Source organism: Colius striatus, chromosome 6 (genome assembly GCF_028858725.1).
Source record: "Colius striatus isolate bColStr4 chromosome 6, bColStr4.1.hap1, whole genome shotgun sequence".
Lineage (NCBI taxonomy): Eukaryota > Metazoa > Chordata > Aves > Coliiformes > Coliidae > Colius > Colius striatus.
Window position 1 is genome coordinate 21,758,159 of NC_084764.1, and position 19,965 is coordinate 21,778,123.

General features: G+C 51.2%; 1 protein-coding gene across 2 annotated transcripts; it reads left to right on the top strand.

Moving 5' to 3' along the window:
- The first annotated feature begins 2,016 nt into the window (after positions 1 to 2,016).
- Positions 2,017 to 18,856, top strand: DLST (dihydrolipoamide S-succinyltransferase). Of its 2 annotated transcripts, none has more exons than XM_061997778.1 (15): positions 2,017 to 2,124; positions 5,671 to 5,704; positions 6,970 to 7,018; positions 8,063 to 8,118; positions 8,460 to 8,534; positions 8,922 to 8,977; positions 9,665 to 9,776; positions 10,267 to 10,422; positions 10,711 to 10,796; positions 11,470 to 11,567; positions 13,300 to 13,430; positions 13,987 to 14,060; positions 14,887 to 14,970; positions 15,490 to 15,639; positions 16,929 to 18,856. In XM_061997778.1, exons 1-15 carry the CDS (start codon positions 2,056 to 2,058, stop codon positions 17,049 to 17,051), a joined length of 1,353 nt encoding a protein of 450 aa, XP_061853762.1. In that variant the 5' UTR covers positions 2,017 to 2,055; the 3' UTR covers positions 17,052 to 18,856. The 2 variants fall into 2 exon arrangements, with proteins under 2 accessions (XP_061853762.1, XP_061853760.1); XM_061997776.1 differs by having other exon boundaries at positions 15,490 to 15,657; positions 16,109 to 17,059.
- Positions 18,857 to 19,965: the final 1,109 nt, after the last annotated feature.

Below are 19,965 nucleotides of genomic sequence, written 5' to 3' on the forward strand. Positions count from 1 at the left end.
CACCCTGACCCCGGCCCGGAACAAATCCACCTGCCCCAGGGCATCCGTGGACGAGAGAGGCTTGGTACAGGAGCTACGGGGTGGACGGAGGAGCTGGGGGGTGGGTGGTCAAAGCCTGGCCATGCTCCTGGGGCTTCCTCTGCTTTGCCCCCCCATGCTCACTGAACACAGCTGTATTTGGTGTATTCAGGAACGCTCTTCAGTGGGACCTACACAGGCTGCAGCAATGGGCTGAGGCCAAGGGCCAGGTCATGCACTTGGGCCATAACAGCTCCACACAATGCTACAGGCTTGGGCAGAGTGGCTGGAAAGCTGACTTGCAGTAAAGGACCTGGGGGTGTTGGCCAACAGCAGGCTGAACATGAGCCAGCAGTGTGCCCAGGTGGCCAAGAAGGCCAATGGCATCCTGGCCTGTATCAGGAGCAGTGTGACCAGCAAGGCCAGGGCAGTGATTATGGCCCTATAGTGGGCACTGATGAGGCCACACTTTGAATACTGTGTTCAGTTTTGGGCTCTTCACTGCAAGAAGGACACTGAAGTGCTGGAGCATGTCTAGGGATGGACAATGAAGCTGGTGATGGGTCTGGAGAACAAGTCTGATGTGTAACAGCTGAGGGAGCTGGGGATGTTTAGCCTGGAGAAGAGGCGGCTGAGAGGAGACATGATCACTCTACAACTACCTGAAAGGTGGTTTTAGCATGGTGGGAGTCAATCTCTTCTCCCAAGCAATTAGTTACAGGACAAGAGGAAATAGCCTCACGATATGCCAGGGAAGGTTTAGAGACGGCATTACGAAGAATTTTTTTCCCCGAGAGGGTCATTAGAAACTGGCACAGGCTGCCCAGGGAGGTGTTGGAGTCACCATCCCTAGAGGTATTTAAGAGATGTGTAGAATAGGTGTCGAGGGACATGGTTTAGTGGTGGGCTTGGCAGTGTGAGGTAAGTGGTTGGGCTCGATGATCTTAAAGGCTTTTTCCAACCAAAATGATTCTATGGTTCTGTGATTCATTTGGTAGGCAGCAGGCTGTTGTTAAAAGTAGTTGACATCAGGTGGTCTTCTTCAAGGATATTGAACAAGCCCTCAAAAGATCTGAGAGAGATCTGTCAGAGAGCCTTTCTGGCTCAATTGCCTTTCATTAAACAGTCGGTACATCCTCAAAGCCTCCCACTGATTTTTATTCAGCTTCTTTTGTTTGAAAATGATCCTAAGGATGTTTGTGGCAAATTTATATTATAAGACTCTTTTGAAGGTTGCGGTTTAGCATTCATATATTATTAAGCAATGGCTAAATTAAGGATGTGTACGCAACCTGAACTTGGCTCTGAGAGATTCCTGGCTGCCAGACTATCCCAAGCTAGTTCCGATTCTGTGAATGGGTTCCTTGGGTTTTCTTCCACCAGTGGTCTCCTCACCTGGAAGCAGGCAGAAAACAGCAGCTCATTTGGGGACTCTCAAATGCCCAAACCTGAACGGGCCTTACTTGTGGACTCATTTGCCCATCTGCCATGGTAAGATGACCTCCTTGTCCATCTCTAAGCACACCACGACTCCACCGATCATCGTACGCGAGCCTGACCCTGTGATTTGTCAAGGTGAGCAGCAGGACCAGCAGTACTGCTGTCCCGCAGCAGTCTGGAGCTGGCTGCACAGAGGGAGCGGTGAACATTGACTTTTGTTGCCACGTTGCTGTGGCCCTACCAGGGAGGTAAGGCAGCTCGCACGTAAGGCGATGTGTGATGCGAAAGCCCCGGTACCTGCTCGTGTCTGCAGCAGGGGGTGGGCAGCGACACACCAGCGTCCGGACAGCCGGGACACAAGGCGTAACCGAGCCGCCGCCTATGGCTCACACCCTGCGTATGCCTCAACGGGAGCTACCACAGCGCGGCCCCGGCCCGGCCCGCAGCCCCCTCCCCAGCGCTGCACCCCCCGCCCGCCATGGTACCGCCCCGCCGCACCCCGTTCCGGAGAGCTTGGTCGGGCCCTGCGCACTTCCGGCTCGCGCCGGGCCTGCTTCCGGTGTCCGCCCTCCGGCTCCTCCCGCCGCCGCCGCCGCGATGCTGCTGCTGTGGCGGTCGCGCTGCCTGGGCCGGGCGCTGGGCCGCTCGCTGCGCGCCTTCCGGCAGGTACCGCCCGCCTGGGCACCGGGGCGCGAGGCGGGAGGGTGCGGCGGGGAGGGAGGCGGGGAGGGCGGCGGTTGGGCGGGCAGGGATGGCGGCGCCAAGGGCACCGGGACGCGTCCCCCTTCTCCCTCTCAGGCCCGCCGCCCCGGTCTCCCGGGAGGGACTGGGCCGGGCCGAGGGCCGCTCTGCCTGTGCTCCGATGCCGCCGGAGCGTGTGCCGGCTGCCCCGTGCCGTGCCGCCCCGCCGCGCCGGGCCCGCCGCGCCCCTCCGCCCGCTGGGGCTGCGGCCCCCGGGGGCCCTTCCGCTGGCAGCCGGCACTCGCCGCGCACACCACCCCCGGTCTGGGGCAGAAACGGTCGGTAGACGGGGATCTGCTGTCCGGTTAATTTCTGCGCTCCGTTCTCGTAGCAGCCGTTGAGCCGTCGCGAACGGCAGCCCCCGGTGCTGACGGTGGCAGGGGCTCGGCAGAGGCCAATCGCCAGAGACGGCGAACAGCAGCCCCGGGGCTGCGCTCGGCCACCCGCTTTCTTGTGGCCACATCTTCGGTTTAAGTGGCAAGCATGCATAGCGTTATGTACATACATAGATATATGTGCATGTGTAGGCACACATACACGTGCACAGCTGCGGGGGATCACTTCGAGATAAGCTCTGCCAGAAGCCTTAGAGCATGAGATTTTACTTTAGTCGTCCTGTGAACGGAGGCGAGCAAGTGTTGGCAGCTGATTGTAATGTTGAACAGTTAACTATGTCATACTTCCCCACGGGGCTGTGGTGTGGTAAATGCCTGGCTCTGGGCGATACAGAGAGATTTGTGTTTATAAATGTATTTAAAACCACAGTATAAACAGTTTATAATTGTATTTTGTTATATCTCTGTGTAGATACAGATTGGTTTTAATGCATTTTAAAATGAGCTTGTTTAAGCAACACTTTTACACTATTTAAGCTTTGTCACCAAAAGCTTAAATTACATGGTTGCACCATGTAATTATACAGAAGGAGGGAGGGGGTAAGGTGAGATGGAGTATTCACACCTTTTACAAAGCTGGTCTGCAAATCAGGAGGCTACAGGAAGTAGTGGCAGAATACTAAGCAGAGGAGATAATTGTAGTTAATGTTAGACATACTAGAAAGTTGAGAGGTCAAGATGGTGGCAGTAGTAGTAGTAATTTCCATTTGAGTAGGGATATGGGAAGTAAGTTCTGTCCAAGGGGGTAATGCAGGCATTTTGAAGAGGCAGAAACGCCGGAACTCAGCAAACCTCTGATGGGAGAAGTGAGAATAAGAGATGTACAAAATTCAGAAGTGTAGGACTGGTGGGAGAACAGTGCAGTCAGCAAGAGACAATGAGGGTAGGGAAAGATGATCTGAATTTTTGACAATCTCATCAAAGAGAAAAAGGTGCTGGATTCATGTATGTGCATCAACAGTCTGTCTCTGAGCATGTAAGGCTAGGCGGGGAGGACAGCTGTTGAAGCATGACCTGAAAAAGTCCAGGGAAGAGCTAGCCTGAAAAAGCATGGTTTGATCAGGAGCTGCATTCAGTGTGTTGAGAGTCAAGTTCTGTTTGTCTGGGGAAGAGTTTGTAAAGAACTTCCCTGTGTGATCTACCCCGCATGCTGGAGGAGTTCTCCACCTGTCATCTTGGCAACAGGATCCTTTACCGCTCGACTCTGTCATTTCCATCCCATCTTGCATGTGCCCTGCCATGCTGGATGTGATTGTGTCACAGCCCACAGCAGATGTGCAGTGGGTTTCTGGTGTGTAGTGATGATTTGCACTCAGTGTTAAAGCAGCAGCCTCTTTGCTTTGAAGAAGCTGGAGCTGGAGAACTAGTGCCTGCTTTGCCCATCACCAGGCTTCTGTTGTGGAAGTTAACTGTACCCTCCTGTTAGGTTATTATCCTTACCTGGAGCAGTCCCAGCTACCAGTGCTGGAGACACTATCTGGCACTTTGGCTGATGTGTTCCGTGGTTTATTTCGATGTGTAGTGATCTGCTGGACTGTGACTGCTCCTTGAAAGGTGTGGTCTGGGACACTGTGGGTCAGGGTTGCTTTGACATCATTAACAGTTACACAAGCAACTCTGAGAAGTCATGTGAAATGTAGGGGGAAAAATTAATCACTTGGTGCATGAATCACTAGCTAATTAGACCAAGATTTATCTCTCCAAGTGAAGGCTGTCTCATTGAAGTGGCTCAAAGTGTTCATACCAGCTAGCCAAACCTAACTGTCTTCACTGAAGGAGCTCCAAGATCAGGCAGGTCCAGGGTGGTTGGTCCTTGCAGTGGGCCAGCGAGCAAGTTAGCTCTGCTGGGGCTGCTGAACTCTGCCAGACCCAGGCTGGCTTAGCAACAAGTCAGCCTGGCAGCCTGCATCCTTGGCACAGCTGGTTATAACCCTGTTGAACTGCTCACCAACCACTGAATTGACTGGGCATTAATATCCGAGTAGCCAAAGCCATCAGTAAGTTGGGATAATTAAACTGCCACACAATTAATTCCAGGCCTACTGGTAGTTTTGGTGGTATGAAGCGTGCACTGAATGTATTTTTGACTGCTGCAGCAGTCAGTGCTGTAGACGGTGTGATAACCTTCAGTATCTCTCGAGTCTTTGATCTCGTCTGTTGTTTTATCACACACAGCTCCACAAATAATTTTGATATTTGAGATCAGTTATATCCCATCCTGCTTCCTCTGGTGAAGCTGAAACCAGGCCTTACACTGGAGATGTGAATGAAATCTAATTTTTGCCTCTTAGCTTAGCTGCAGGGTTAAGAGGGCTTTCAGCTGTTCAATAGCTGTCGTTCCAAACCAGTCAACTGCATTTTAGTCATGATTACAAGGGTGCTTTCCTGTAGCTTTTAAAGAGTTCTTGGGTTCCCTAGATCTGCAGGTTCAATGCTAAGGGTGTGTATAATAACAATAGGGGAAGTAATGGAATATCTTGAAATGCTTTTTACTTCTGAGAAATGCTATGCTGAGCTAAGAGTGCAGTTAATGATTACATGGGTACGAAGTGGAACATCATCAGAAGGTGGAATTCCTGGCTCACTGAAGGCAGAAATGTTGCCGTTGAGGGAAATTCTGGCCTTCTGGAGTTCAAAGGCTCCATAGCCTTAAAACAAACAAACAAAAACCCCAAACACCAATGCTGTATTCATGACTGTAGAAGTAAACATCATGGGATGTTTTTTTATTGTATGCAGTAGCTACCATTGACCTTCTCATTCATAGTGAATGAATCTTTAGAAATCTGTTCCTTCTTGAAGAGGCAACTGTACCTGAGCTGGAGCCACAACTGAAAACCAAGTGCATCAGTGGTACATCACTCCCCAGGAAAGCATTGTGAAAGGAGACAAAGCAAAGAGCCGGGTGTTCTCATCATCTCCAGCTCTTGCACACTGTGGGAGAGCAGCATGCCTGCAGTCTGGAGCATGGGAATGGTGGATCCTGTCTCTGATCCAAATCTCATGGGATAACTGAAGTCCTTCTAGGGTGGGTCTGTCTTTTTGCAACACTGATCGTTCCTCTTCGTTCTGACAGGGGAACTGTACTCTGGCAAGATGCTCTCTGTCTGGTAAGTCTTACTTATTTCACTTCAAACTGCCTAGACAGAACAGGGCTGGTGATGGAAATTGGTAATAGGTTTGATTGTGGTTTATGTCTGTCAATCATGTAATGAAGAAACAGTTGGTGAAATGAGCTGTATTTCCATGAGCTGTATTCCCTTGCCTAATGAATATCCTGCCCAATCCGTTTCACAGCAGTGTTTCACAGTGTGTTTGGAGCGCTGCAGCGCTTGAAGCGCTTGCTGTTGCAGAGCCTGGCTCTCTAATAAACTCGCTTGAAAGTGACGGGTGAATATTAAATGACATGTCAAATCCAGTGTGCCTGTGACCTCCTCCTCTTTGGTGCTTTACGTGACTTTTCCCAGAATTATGTTTTGAGCTGTGCTGTGTTAAGATGGCATTACATCGCTCATTCCCGGTTCAGCATTGAGAAACCAGTTTCATCTGCTTACCTTTTCTGGTCTCTAGAGTTCCAGTATCAGATCTTTAGTGGGGGATGGTGTCAACATTTTAGGGCTTTTTTGAAAAAAGCAAGTGGGGAAATGGTTCTTGCTTCTGTCATTGTGTAATTGAAATAGCTACATTCTCCAGTTGCTACGCCTAACTCTCTTAAAGATCAGTCTGGAAAACTGCCCAGTGCCCTGAAAGAGACAAAGGACAGGAGTTCAGTTCATAGTAAAAATTGCAGCGTCAGGGGATGTGAGCAGTGTGGGAAGGGGACAGTAGGACATGTGAAACTGAGAAGCTATGCAAATACCTCCCTGCTGTGAGTTTTGGAAAGTAAGTGTTCCTGGGACGGGTTGTACAGAGATTAGGGATGATGGTGACCTGCTACTCTGCCCTACACCCGGTTTTGATTTTTTCTTGCTTTTTTCACTCCTTACCTGTCATGTGACTGACGCTTCCCGAGGGCTTCCCCTTTAGGGGACCGATGCCTTGCTCCTATTAGGAGCACGTTTATATTGTTGAGGATATCTCAGCAGCCACTCAGGGTTTAGCAGTCCCAGAGGTGTCCCTCTAAGGGTTTTCCTGGTTTTACTCTGGGGCAGCTGCTGCTTTGTTTGCCCTTTTCAAAAGTTACCCTTGCAGACAAATCCACTGTCATTGGCAAGCTCTGGTTAGGCTTGACAGCACTACAGTGTCTCTACATGGCTATATTCCCCACTTAGTCCCAAGCTTCTTTCAAAGTGGATGTTCTTTTACCTGACAGGGACAGTTGAGGGCTGGATGGCTGCGTAATGCTCCAGTGGGGTAACATCATTCTCATTCACAGGTGTGGCTGGGAGCCAGGGACTGGCTTACACCAACAGCAGGAACCTTATGTAAGTATCCCCAGAAAAACTGTGATGTGGAGAGGCTGGGGCTGCTCTAGCCATGAGAAGATCTGGGGGCTGGGGGACAGAATATGGTTGGCTGTCATAAAATCTCTGTGTACATCACAGCAACATGGAGCTAGCCATAGCAAAATATAGGTTTTGCACATCAGGAACTGTGGCAAGCTTAAAGAAAGTAAGCTTTGTTTGGAACCAAATTCTGAGGCAGGGAAAGGACAGGAATGGGAAAACTGGTGATAATGGATCTCTAATAATCTCTTTGGTTATTTGACTGGAAGCCTTGTTTGCTCTATGGTGGCTATCTGGTAGGATTTCTATCAAGAGAAGTGGAGTGGTTCAGGGAGCTGTTGTTTATATGGCAAGGCTTGCATTGCTGAGATGGTCTTGTAAAAGTGTATTTGGGGAAATAACCTTACGAGCATATCTGTAAAAGCCTGCGATGCTGGTCTGTTGGCACCAAGTAGCCTGCGTTAGAGGAAATGCTGAAGCATGTGTGCTTCAGGTTTCCACCTGTGATGTTAGTTTGGAACACTTGGGATTGCCAGCTCCCTGTGAAGAGACTTGGTGGAGAGAAACAGCTGACTCTTGGATGTGTTGCCAGAGGCACTTTATGGTGCTTTGTCTCTCTCATGGAGATATCTCGCAGCTTCCATAGAGATAGCAGTCCTGATCTGGAGGGAGAAATGGTTATTGCACTAGTATTGGGCATAGGGTGGACTGGCCAGGTCATCTTTTTATCTGTCTTTAAAGCACAGGGGTTCTGTTGAGTTGTCTGTCTAAATGAAAATTCTGTCCATGTCAGCTCTCACTGGGTTTCTGAAAGAACTACTGATGGTGAGCTGCAATGTGTCTGTCCTTAGTGGGACTGGTGCAGCTTGAATGGTAAGTAGGAGTCCCATGAAACAAATCCATCAGCATAGCTGACCAGCCTTTCAGATTAGTTAAGCAAATGTAAATTCTGTACCTGAGCTCGGTGCTGGCAGCCTGCAGAGGAACATACTTCCGTGTTCATATCTCTCTCTCTTTCTGCAGAGTAAATAGCTCCAGTGTCTTCACTGTCCGTTGCTTCAGAACCACTGCAGTACGTAGTAAGTAAAAAGTCAGGAGTCAGCAGGATGGCTCTTGTGATACCAGTTGCTGTCCTGACAGCAGCTGAGGCTGTCTGTTCTGCCCTTGGTTTAGGCCCACTGCTGTCCCACCTCAATGGAAGGATGACAGTTTAGGTCCTTGGGCCCTAAAGATTTTGTCTGGTATTGCTGTCACGATGTGGGAATTTCTCTTGTGTTGAAGTGTGAGTCGATGTTTAAGTAAGGAGAACGCCAACATTCAATGTCTGTTGAGCTGCCCCCTCTAGTAGAGTCCCGATCACAAGAATGCAGCAATGTTCTGAGCTCTGCACGTGTTCAAGTGTGTCCTGTGTCTCCTACAGGGGATGACGTGGTTACGGTGAACACACCAGCCTTTGCAGAGTCAGTCACAGAAGGAGATGTCAGGTGGGAGAAAGGTAAGCAGCTATCTGTTCCCTGAGATTGTCAATGCCATTGCTGGCTCAGTGGGCAGCTCGGGAGTGGGTTGTAGTTCACTGTCTGACAGCCTGCTCTATGCCTTTCAGCCTGTGACAAATGAGGCAGTTAATTGCAGCTCTCCTAAGGGATAAGGATTGAAGTTATGGCCTCAGCACCTCTGTATCATAGGTGATGTTGGGTGAAGGGTGATGTTTAAACGGGAATCTGACTGTGCAGTAGATCATTTGAGCTGGACTTTTTCTTTAGAGGTGGTGGAAAACTGGGGTGAGAAAGTTCTGGGTTAGTGGGGAAGACTGCTGTGGGTTAAGAGGGGGAGGCTGGAGCACACCTCCCTCCTCACAGTGGTCTTCATATCTATCATTCAGCTGTTGGAGACACAGTGGCGGAAGATGAAGTGGTGTGTGAGATTGAAACAGACAAGGTAGGAATTTTCTGGACCAAAACTTTTTCTAGTTTTGTAGAGGGTACCCTGTATGGCTCCTCTCCTGCTAAGAGCCTACAGGCCCTGCCTGTGTCTCCTGCTCCCTTCATGGAGAAAAGCTTTTCTTATTTAATATGAAAGCTGGCAGTGCCTGAAGTGAGAATTCTTTGATAACTCTTTTTTTCCTCATACATTTGATAAAGCATCAGTGGTGCTGATGTTTCTTGGAGCTGCAAATTCCACTCCTTCCAATTGCAATGCTATAAGCTCTGAAACCTGTTTGTGTCTAAACAGGAGAAATCTGCAGAGCCTTCAGATTGTTTTAAATGTAGTATTTAAGTTTACTTACTCCTTAAAGGACTCTTAAGCTTTGAAGTTCTTGCTAAAGCTCCCTGCCAAGTTCTGCTTCTGCTGTTGCCATCGGGAAGATGCTGGCAGCAGGTCAACTCTTGATTATACCCTGGAGTAGGAAGATCAGGCTGTAAGTTACACTGCCAGCATCTCCCAAAACCTCTAAGTGTTGGCACGAAATCCCAGTGGAGGGTGTGAAATCTGGTGCAAATGGTGTGAGACGGAGCTGCTCTCTGTGCCAAAGTACAGTCTCTGTCTGCATGCCTTGGCATCTTCTCTTGGACGCTGTTCTCCATCCAGTGTTTAAGGGAATTTCACTGATTCTCTTCTTTGCAGACATCAGTGCAAGTTCCAGCCCCGGCAGCTGGTGTGATTGAAGCCCTTCTGGTACCTGATGGTGGCAAAGTGGAAGGGGGGACACCTCTGTTCAAACTCAGGAAAACTGGAGGTAAGTCAGGCATGTATAATTTGCACAGGCCTTCCTGTTTCCACCAGTCTTTTTCTGAAGATGGAAGCAAGGTCTTTAGAGGGATCCTCAGAGCGGTTAAACGTTTCCTCCACCCGCTTCTGTAGCTGGAAGAAAGTACTCCTATTCTTTTGTCCATTAGAAAAGCATAATTTTGGTCCTCCTGAGGGGGTAACTTGCTCCCTCTGGAGGAGACTGCAGCTTTAAGCTAAAATTAACTGAGAATTCCCCTGATATAACTCCTTTCTCCAACCTCTTCTGTTTAACATCCAGTTTCCTGCACAGTGAGAAATTCTAGGCTGTTGATAAGTAAAACACCTCCACTCTTGTAGTGGCTTCTGTCAGTGCAGCAGAACTGAGAACATGAAGGCACTCTGATGCAGGGTGAAATTTTATCAGGTTGGTTGGACTGGGAGATCCTTGGCAAGGTAAGCTATCGTCACCCTTACTGTGGTTCTTCCTTGTCTTCCAGCTGCCCCTGCCAAGGCCAAGCCAGCAGCAGCTCCTCCTCCTCCTGCAGCCCCTGAACCTGTAGCTGCGGTTGCTCCTCCCCCTGCAGCAGCACCAATTCCCACTACCATGCCACCAGTGCCACCTGTGTCAGCTCAGCCCATTGACAGCAAACCCGGTAAGGCCACAGTCATTTCCTTCTGTTTCCAAGCTTCTCTTCCTTGGGGAGAGTGTGTAAGGTTAAGGATGGCAAACAGTCTGTTGTTTATGATGAAGGCTTCTCTGCATCATTGCTCTGCATGCTCCAGACTGGAGAGCTCAGCTGCACCTGGAACCAGCCCAGTCCAAACCAAGGCTGATTAAGCTCCCTGTTGCTTGAGCAAGGAGCTCAAAGGAGCTTTCTCCATCGGGGCATTGCGATCAACCCCTGGCTTCTGTTTTTGACTGATGTGTTCTTTACCCTCAGTGTCTGCGGTGAAGCCGGCTGCAGCCCCAGCAGCAGCCCCTCCTGGGGAGGCAGTGCCCACCAAAGGTGCCAGATCAGAGCATAGGGTAAGCCATGGGATAGGGGCCTTGCCAGTGCTCCTGTTGCTGGGCAACAATCTGCCCTGGCATAAGCCTTGAGCTTTCTGGGTGTGTCCTTATCTACCTGTTCACACTTAGGTCAGGGTTGCTGTGAGATGGGGAAATTTTCTACATGAGGACACCACTCAAGGTTGGGGTGGAGGAAGAGGCAGGTCTGATCTGACACAGGTCTTTTCTAGGCAACAGTCTTGGCTGGAGCTGTGCTGACCAAGCACAGAAGGCTCAGTGTGATCTGCTTGGTCTGCCTGCAAGCCCTCAGCAAAGGGCTGAGGCTGCTGCCACTGCTTTGTACATTCTTAAAGAGCACATGGTCAAGCAGCCTGCTTTTGTAGCAGTTTGCTCTTCTCACATTAGCTGCATGCTTGGAGGTCCTGAGGAACACATAGGCTGTAAGTCTTTACACTGTGATATGTTTCAGTGCAGCTTTTCATGAGAACTCTATTTGGCTGAGCAGCTCTGTAGTGAAATCAATTCCTCAGCCTGTCATGCTCCTCAGGGAGAGCTGGAGTGAAAACCTTGGCCACAGGCATCTATTCCTAGTCCACCAGATGGCAAGAAGAAGGGCTTTTTGCGTTTCTTGTGTGTTTTGTCCATTGGATGAGCTTAAGGCAGCTTCTCCTTATATCTTTTTGATTTTCAGGTGAAAATGAATAGAATGCGTCAGCGTATTGCTCAGCGTCTGAAAGAGGCTCAGAATACTTGTGCCATGCTGACCACTTTCAATGAGATTGATATGAGGTGAGGACCAAACTTCTTCTAACCTTTATGAGTAGAAATGGATGTAGGCAGTCATCTTAAATAGCAGTGCTTTTTAAAAAAGCCTTGCTGGTTGTCCCTGGAGAGATCGTCAACATATCTTTTGGGTCCTCTTTGGACCCGTCCTTCCTTGAGAGTCTTCTGCTGCTTGTCAAAGGGGCAGTGTGGCTCCTCATCTATGTGCTGCTTGGTTGAGGACTGGTAGATCCAGGAGTGACTAGTACCACTTGTAGAGTGACTATTAGAAGACAGCAAGATGTAGCATCTGCTTTCTGCCACCCCACCAGGTCACTGCTTTTGCAGGTGAGCCTATTTAGCTGCCAATGAGGTGGTTCCCTGGGGCTCACCAGCCTTTCAGGTGAGGATTACATAGGTCTGAGGCCTTTGCTGTCGGACAGTGCAGCTTTCCAGAGAGGGACTAGCATCCTTCCTCAGCCCCTCCGGCCAGGTGGGGGTCTCCCAACTCAAGCACTTGCAGGGACTGAATGGCTAATGGCTTTGGAAGGTGAGCAGCTTATGTTACAGTGCATTAAGGGGAAATTGTGGCCAAATCAAATTGCCTTGTGAAATCCTATTCTGCTCCTTAAGACAAAAGATGTAAATATTTAGGTCTCTGAACAATGAGGTTGGCAAAATAGTCTCGATTGCAGGGGAAGTGCTGCAGCTTTATCTCCTCTCTGAGGCTCTTTGAGGTGTCGCTTTACACTGGCCTCGGGCTCTTGTTGCCTCTGGTAATCTGGTTTGGATTGATTGCTGTGAGGCTGACTGGTGAGGACCTGTGCTGGGGCCTCCTGCTTCCCAGGGTAGGGGCTCAGTGTCTGAAAGGAGGAAGCCATAATGAGCCAGTTTCATAGCAAACCTCAACCTTATTGCTGCAGTCTTTGTGTCTTGGGAGGCACTAATGTCTTTGGGCAGTAATTCTAGCCCTAAACAAGGTTAGGTTCAGGAAAACAAACACTCTAAACTGTGGAGACCCCTGCCCCTTGGTGAAACTGTCTCTTCAAAGACTCTAGGTCTCTGGAGCGGGGAGGGCATTGGCCGTGCAGTTCCACAGCATCTGGTATTAGCCCGGAATAGGCAGAACTTGTAGCCACAGCTTGGTTGACTCTTTGTAAGTGGCCTCAGTTCTGATAAACAGAAGCAGTGGGCAAACACGACCAGTCTGAGGGCTGTGATTAGGCTGGCACCCACTGCCATAGCATCTGGGAAGATTTATTCACTCCATTCCCAAAACCAGAGAATTGAGTACAGAGGCATCGTTGTGCTGCCTGGTGCTGGACTTGCACACTGATTGAAGCTTTTCCCTTCCAGCATCATGTGCATCTTCTCTGCTCTCAGCCTGTCCCAGGATTGACCTGGCCTCACCTGTAGTTGCTGCCAGTGCTGCCATGTCGTGTCAGTGCTGGCATCTCCAGAGGACTGGTGGCAGTGCCAGGCCTAAGCTGGAAATATGCCTTGCCCCATCTTGCTTTTGTGCCTGGCAGTGTGGGCCGTGCAGGTTAACCCTGTCCTCTGGAGCCTGTGGGCCAGGGCTGGTTGGGTCCCCTGGCAGGGTCTGAGAGCCCTGTGCAGCCCCTGGCATTGGCAGGCCCTTTCAGCTGGCGGGTTGTGGCGTGGGCTTGCAGGCCCTGGGGCTGGCACCACAATCTGCTCCAGAGCCAGGGAGGAGGGTTTGTGGGACACCTCCTGACCCGCCTTACCGTGGGTTTTGCAGCAACATCCGGGAAATGAGAGCTGTGCACAAGGATCCCTTCCTGAAAAAGCACAACCTGAAGCTGGGGTTCATGTCAGCGTTTGTGAAAGCTGCAGCTTTTGCCCTGCAGGACCAGCCCGTTGTGAATGCAGGTGAGCGCTGGCCCTTGCTGGTGAGTTGCACTCTCACTGCTGAACGTGGCTTTTCCACTCTTGGAGAGCAGGTGGCCACAGCAGGACGAACAGCTTTGGCAAGCAAGTCAGATGCCCAGGGAGAGAGGGACAGTCATACCGACTGCAGCTGCTTTCTGTAGGCCAAGGCCAGCTTGCCAAGGGGGCTGTGTTGGGAGGGAGTGCCAGGAGGGAGGCTGGGGCCGTGGATACGCAACCTGCAGAGGGCAGAGCTGCTGTGGGTGCAGAGGTGGCTGCTACTGGTGCAGTGCAGCTCTCAGGGGTGGCAGGGGTGCTTGCTCAAACCCAGAAGAGGGCTAAGCAAGGGCACATCTCAGCAGGGCTGACCTGTCTAGACCATGTTTTCTTCCTGATTATCCTGATGCTTCTCCCACAAGTGCAGTGAGGGCTCGTTCTTCTCTGGAGTTCTATTTAAGCTAGAGATGGACATGTTGTTATGATTTTGTGGCTAGTCCTGACCTGTGTGCCCCTTGATTTTGGGTACTGCATTTGTAACATGGCTTTTTTCTCATCCTAGTGATTGATGACACGACCAAAGAGATTGTGTACAGGGACTATGTGGACATCAGTGTTGCTGTAGCAACTCCCCGGGTAGGTACTTGGAGGCTTCAGCTGTGTTCCCTGCAGCCTCACCTCTGGGTTGGTCACGTACTTTGAGCCAGCTCAGCTTTGAGCTCTGCTGCAGCAGAAACATGCTGGTGAAACTGATCTTCTAAATGAGACTTCTCATACGTTGTGGACTGCTGAGATGGATCTGGGGAGAAGATCAAGGACTCTTCTGCCCATGTACTAGGAGATGTAGTAACGAGGTCAATACAGATCTCAGTGGTTAATGAGTACGGCCAGGTTAGGGAAACCTTTTTTACTTTTAATGAAACCATGAGAATATGACATAGACAGTAAAAGCCTTGTATGCCCTGCCTTTTGGCTAACCCTGCCATGCTGTTCCACATGCATGACACTGCTGCTTCAAAGATGTACCTGTCCAGAAAAAGCATGGGATGGAGATAGGTGTTGAATGAGTTGGTTCTGCTGTGAGGCGGAGGTGTGGCCAGGACGGCCAGTCTGGGGAGGGGACTACAGCATAAAGGGTCTCCAATCTTGTGGAGAAAGAGGTGGCAGCTGAACTCTGCCCAGTGCCTCACCTGCTTTTATGGATGGAAGCTGGATCCAGACAGACTTGGTTGATTCATGAGACAAGCCTACAAAGGCGGAGATGATGTCACACGATGTAGGTGTTCAGGCCAGGTTGTGCCAGGTTCCCCAACAGCTGCCAGGGTACCAGGCAGTTCCGCTCACTGCCCACCATGTGCTGAGGCAGGAACTCTCCTGGACTGAGGTCAGGCACCTGCCCCATCACACTGATCTGTGTGTAACTGCCCTGAATTTGCTGATCATGCTTTTTGCTTCTCCCTAGGGTCTTGTGGTCCCTGTTGTTAGGAATGTAGAAAACATGAACTTTGCTGATATAGAGCGTGCTATCTATGAACTGGGGGAGAAGGTAAGGAAAGGCGGGGGGATTTTCTGAAAAGAATTGGGAGGAATGGGAAGGGTTGGAGGTGCTGGATAGGCATGGGTGGCTTTGGTCCCACAGCGTCATCATCCCTGACCTGACACATGAGCCATACTGGGGGGTGATGCAGTTCCATCTGTGACTGTACCCCTGCCTTACAGGGAACACCTATCTACTGTCAGTCTGCTGGGACACCACAAGCTACGTGATAGTGACATGCTGTACCTTCACTTTCATTTTTAGAGGCCAAAGCTGGGGTAGGAATCCTTGTGTCTGTCTCCTGCAAAAGCAGGAGTTAGAAGTGAAGGCGGGAGAATCCTTCCCCAAAGTCAGTTAATGTTCAGATGTGAAGATGAGATGTATTTTCAAGTAATTTGTGCTGCTTTTCAACAGAATAGATCAATAAGTGCTGGCCATCAGCATTTATTCCTGGAGTAGAATTTCTCAACCCTTGTCCTTTGCTTCATGTGATCTGTGTGGCTTTCTAAGACCCGACTTATCTTCTAGGCAAGGAAGAATGAACTGGCCATTGAAGATATGGACGGCGGCACTTTCACAATCAGCAATGGAGGGGTTTTTGGGTCACTCTTCGGGACACCTATCATTAACCCACCCCAGTCTGCCATCTTGGGCATGCACGCCATCTTTGACAGGCCTGTGGCTGTGGGAGGCAAGGTGAGTGCCAGGGGTCAGAGGGAAGGGCTCAGTGGGGTAAGGACTGTAGTCTGTATGCTTTTTGTAGGGGGCTGGTGTCAACTTCTGAAAGGCTTTACTGTGAAGGAGGAGCAGAGACTACTGGGTGTAGGGCAGCTTTGTTGGCAGTGGTACTTGCCTAAAGTGTGCAGGGGACCTTGTCCCGTCTGTGAGGGGGAGAGCTGGATAACCTGCTGCGCTGTGGGGAGGAAGAGGTGGCTGGAGAACAGCTCCAGAAAGGAACCTGGCCCTGTGGGACACGATGCTACCCAGGTGCTGATGGATGCCTGGGCGAGTGGGCAGGACCTGGCATCTGGGGGGCAGAGCCTCGTGTTTGGGCAAGGAAGAAGCCAGGCACTGGCCGCGTGGGCAGGAGGGAGGTGAGGCGGGCAGTAGGGCTGAGCTGACGCGCCTGTGTCGCTGCTGCCCACAGGTGGAGGTGCGGCCCATGATGTACGTGGCGCTGACTTACGACCACCGGCTGATCGACGGCAGAGAGGCCGTGACCTTCCTGCGCAAGATCAAGGCGGCGGTGGAGGATCCGCGCGTCCTGCTGCTCGACCTGTAGGGCGGCCCCCCCACCCCCGGCAGGGCCAGCACCGGCAGGGCAGGGGGCACCCTCCCTCCCTCCCTCGCGGGGAGCGGGGCTGTCCTAGAGGGAATGCTGGGGACAGCTCCTGCCTCCTGCCCTCTTCTTTTTCACAAAGGTTGGGTATCTCACGAGGATTGCCACACAGTGGGCCACCCACTGCATGGCACTGCCTTTCCAGAACCGTCTGTACGGCATCCTCTCCCTCACGGCACCAAACTCTCACCTCCTGCTTGTCCTATACCACTGGAAACTGCTTGCTGCTGCTGTGCTAGGGTACCTTTCCCTGCCACTCTTAAGGCGGGTTCAGCTTTATTTCCTAGCACTGAGGTTTCCGGGAGGGAGAGGAGAGGAAAGGCCTACTGTTCTGTCCCTGTTTTGCTTGACAATACGTCACACCTTACCTAGCAAGAGCAGTCTGGGGCCTCCCAGACCGCTCACTGCACAGTTTTTGACCAGAGCAGGGCATGAGGTAGGTGTCATGCCTCTGGCAGTGACCTGGTTACACTCCCTCCACAAACAGGAATGCAGTGGTGGTGGCAGCTCCCCTGCTTTCCTGTGGAGATTCTCTCTCCAGCCTGGTCACTGTGGTGTGAATGTCCATGTGGGGGTGGGCAGAACCTGTGACCTCTGGTGGAGGTAGCACTGTTCTGAGGTGGGGGAGGGGGGAGGACACAACCTTTTCACCATTAACATGCCCGACACGGGGGTAAGAAGCAGCCCCCAGCAGCTGTCCTTGAATCACAGCCCACAGACGTGGATCTGGATGCTGCCTTCCTGCCTGTGAAGGCTTGACCACCAGAGACAGTTTCAGGGGCTCGGGTCTTTCACTGTCAGCTGCATCCCAGCCCAGAGCTGCTGGTTTGGGGGGAGGGGGACAGTCCTTAATCTGATAGCGCACACATATATGGGGGAGCGAGGGGATTGCTGGTGCCTGCAGAGTCTATTACTCTTACCCTCTACACACAACTTGTAACTAAAATATTTAACGCAGCAGATTTTAAATGAAATAAAACTGGGCAACAACTGTGAGGTGAGGTGTGTGTGAAGGGATGAGCAGCAGCTCCTGGCTAGGGCTTGGGCAGCAGCAGCATCACTAGTGCAGTGTTAAAGAGCCTGGTAGCTGATGGGGAGAGAAAAGGGCATGGAAGCTGGACCCATCACTGGTGCTACTAAATTGAAACTTCTCTCGCTTTTTGTGAACCCTGTTGCACTCAGACCCTCTTTGGTGCAGAATTGGCTTTTCCAGCAAATAAGGGGGTTTTGAGGCTGTCTAGAGACAGATGAGGACATCCCAGTGTTTGCTAATTGGTGTGGTGGCCAGGAGGGAGACCTGGGGCAGGCTCCTAGAATACAGATGTGGAGCAGGGTTAGTTTTTACCTGGTACAGCAGGGGAGAGCTGTAAATCATGCAGATGGGGGAAAAGGCTGCTCTGCATTGTGGAGAGAGAAAGGGTGTGAGATGAAAGAACTGCACAGCAGAAGCTGGCTGTGGTGCTGTGAGTGTTTCCCCAAGGAGCTGGCCCTGTTGGAATGACAGCAGCTCGTTCCTGGATTTGGGCAGGGTTTTTCCAGCTCTGACCTCAAGTTCAGAGGATGGTTTGTCCTTCCCTGTGCTGAGTGAGGGCAGCAGCCCCTCTTAGCAGCAAAGGACTTCTTGTCCTGCTGCTGGGTCCTGCAGCTTCCTGGCAGTGATGAACAAACTTCTGCCTGGAGTCAGCTCTCTTCTGAATGTCCCTGCTTGAGGTGGAAAGTTAGGGAGAGAGGAAGAAACCCTTCCCTGTGCCGAAGGAAGGCTGAAGAGTCTGGCTGCTCTTGCATGGGTACGTTGAGTGAAAGAAGGTTCTGATCAAAACTGCTGCTAGCACCCAGCCCTCAGTGCTGGTTTAGGGTACACCGTGACTCAATAGATGAGCAGTTGGACGGGCAATGCCTGTTATGGCTGGAGCTGCAATAAATGAGGCCTTTTAACTATGCAGGGAGGGAATGCACAGTCAGGCTCTTAAAATGATGCAGCCCAGCAGACTGCTGCATTGGATCTGCCTTGCTGGGGCCTGCTGTAGCGGGGTCACGCAGCTGCCCTGCTTAGTGCTTCATTGAGTTTACTTTCCCCCTCCAGAGTGACAGCTGTGGCACTGCCATGGGAGGAGAGGAGCACTCCTGGGCTCTGCTTCCCTCTGGCGGCCATGGGCCAGGCTGACAGCTCAGCTCGGAGCAGGGTGGCACTGCAGGAGCTGGAGCTAAAAAGACACGGGCACATTTTCCTGGTGCCAGCAACTCCTCACTTAAAGCTGAGGGAATGCTGGAGAGCGGGACCAGAACGGCACTGCTGCCACTGCCTGCACGGCCTTCAGCCTCAGCCTCACACAAACGAGCACAGATCTGCTGCTTGGGGCTGTGCACAGGCACCGCCAGTGTTGAAGTCAGTCAGTGGGAAAGGTCAAAGCAGGCAGGAAAGCCTGACGTAGCTCGTCAGAACCACTCAAAACCAGATGGGACCTGTTCCTTGTCCTGTTTAATATCTTTATCAGTGACCTGTAAGAGGGGACGAGTGCAAGCCTCTTAAGTTTGTGAATAAAACTGAAGGGAGCAGTTGGTAACGCTCAGGGGCATCTCTCTGCCAGTCAGACAGACAAGCCAGCAACACACTCCATTCATAAAGGAGAAGCTCCAGGTTGCACACCTGGAATCAAACTACCTCTTGCCACAGTGCGGGCTGTGACTTCAGTAGAGCTGTGTCCTAGTCCAAGGTCCAGGATTGCCTAGGAGGTAAAAAAGGAGCCAGCAGACACCTGGCAGCAACAATGACTGCCTGGGCTGTATCAACAGAAGCACAGTCAGATCAAGGGATGCAGCTGCCATCCTTTCCTCAACACTTCAAGGAGCCCACATCTGCAATACCAAATCCAGTTTTCAGTCCCTAATAAAACAGATGTCCATAAATGAGCAAGTCCAGCACTGGTACACAAAAACACAGGGACTGGAGCACTTGCCCTTAAGAGAAGATTAAGGTAGGTGGACTTGTTTAGGCTGGAGAAGATGAGGCTTAGGGGGGACCTGACAGCAGCCTTCCAATACCTAATAAGAAGAAACTTAGCAGACAGAGACAAGCTATGTCTGTCAAGGTGTATGCCAGAAGAATGAGAGAATTGGAATAAACTGAAAACAAGTGTTCTGATGTGACATGAGGAAAAACCCATTCAGCCCGAGGACAGTCAAACCCTGGAATGGACTCAGAGAGACTGCAGCTTCTGTCCTTGGAGGCTCTCAAGGGCCAAGAAAGCCCTGACCAACCTCACCTGAGCTCAGAGGTGGCCACACTGTGTGCAAGGGGTTAGAGCAGAAAGCTCCTCAGCTCCCCTCCAAGCCAAACAACTCCCTGATTTTATACTCCCATCTGAAGAGCTCACTGTACTTCCATCCATTTTGCGAGAGCTAAAAAAAGCTGGAATGCTCCTCAGGCCTCTGCAAGTCCAAAGAAACTCGAGCATTTAAGACCAGAGTCAGCAAATGCAGGTGGCTGGTTGTAAGAGCAGCCCAGGTGTCACAGAGCACAGCATGTCAGGCCGTTGGCCATGGAGCAAAGGTGCTTTGGCTGCAAAGCCATGTGTCCCGCTTGGAAGCACCCTGCGGGCTGGCACTGCTCCTGGGGCCGAGTCCCTGGCAGCAAGGACACAGGCAGCCTGGCCAGCTGCTCCTCT

Coding starts and splice junctions, on each gene's coding strand:
- DLST (XM_061997776.1), top strand. CDS start 2,056: ATGCTGCTGCTGTGGCGGTCGCGCTGCCTGGGCCGGGCGCTGGGCCGC. Junction 2,125..5,670: donor CGCTGCGCGCCTTCCGGCAG/GTACCGCCCGCC, acceptor TCGTTCTGACAG/GGGAACTGTACTCTGGCAAG. Junction 11,568..13,299: donor TTCAATGAGATTGATATGAG/GTGAGGACCAAA, acceptor TGGGTTTTGCAG/CAACATCCGGGAAATGAGAG.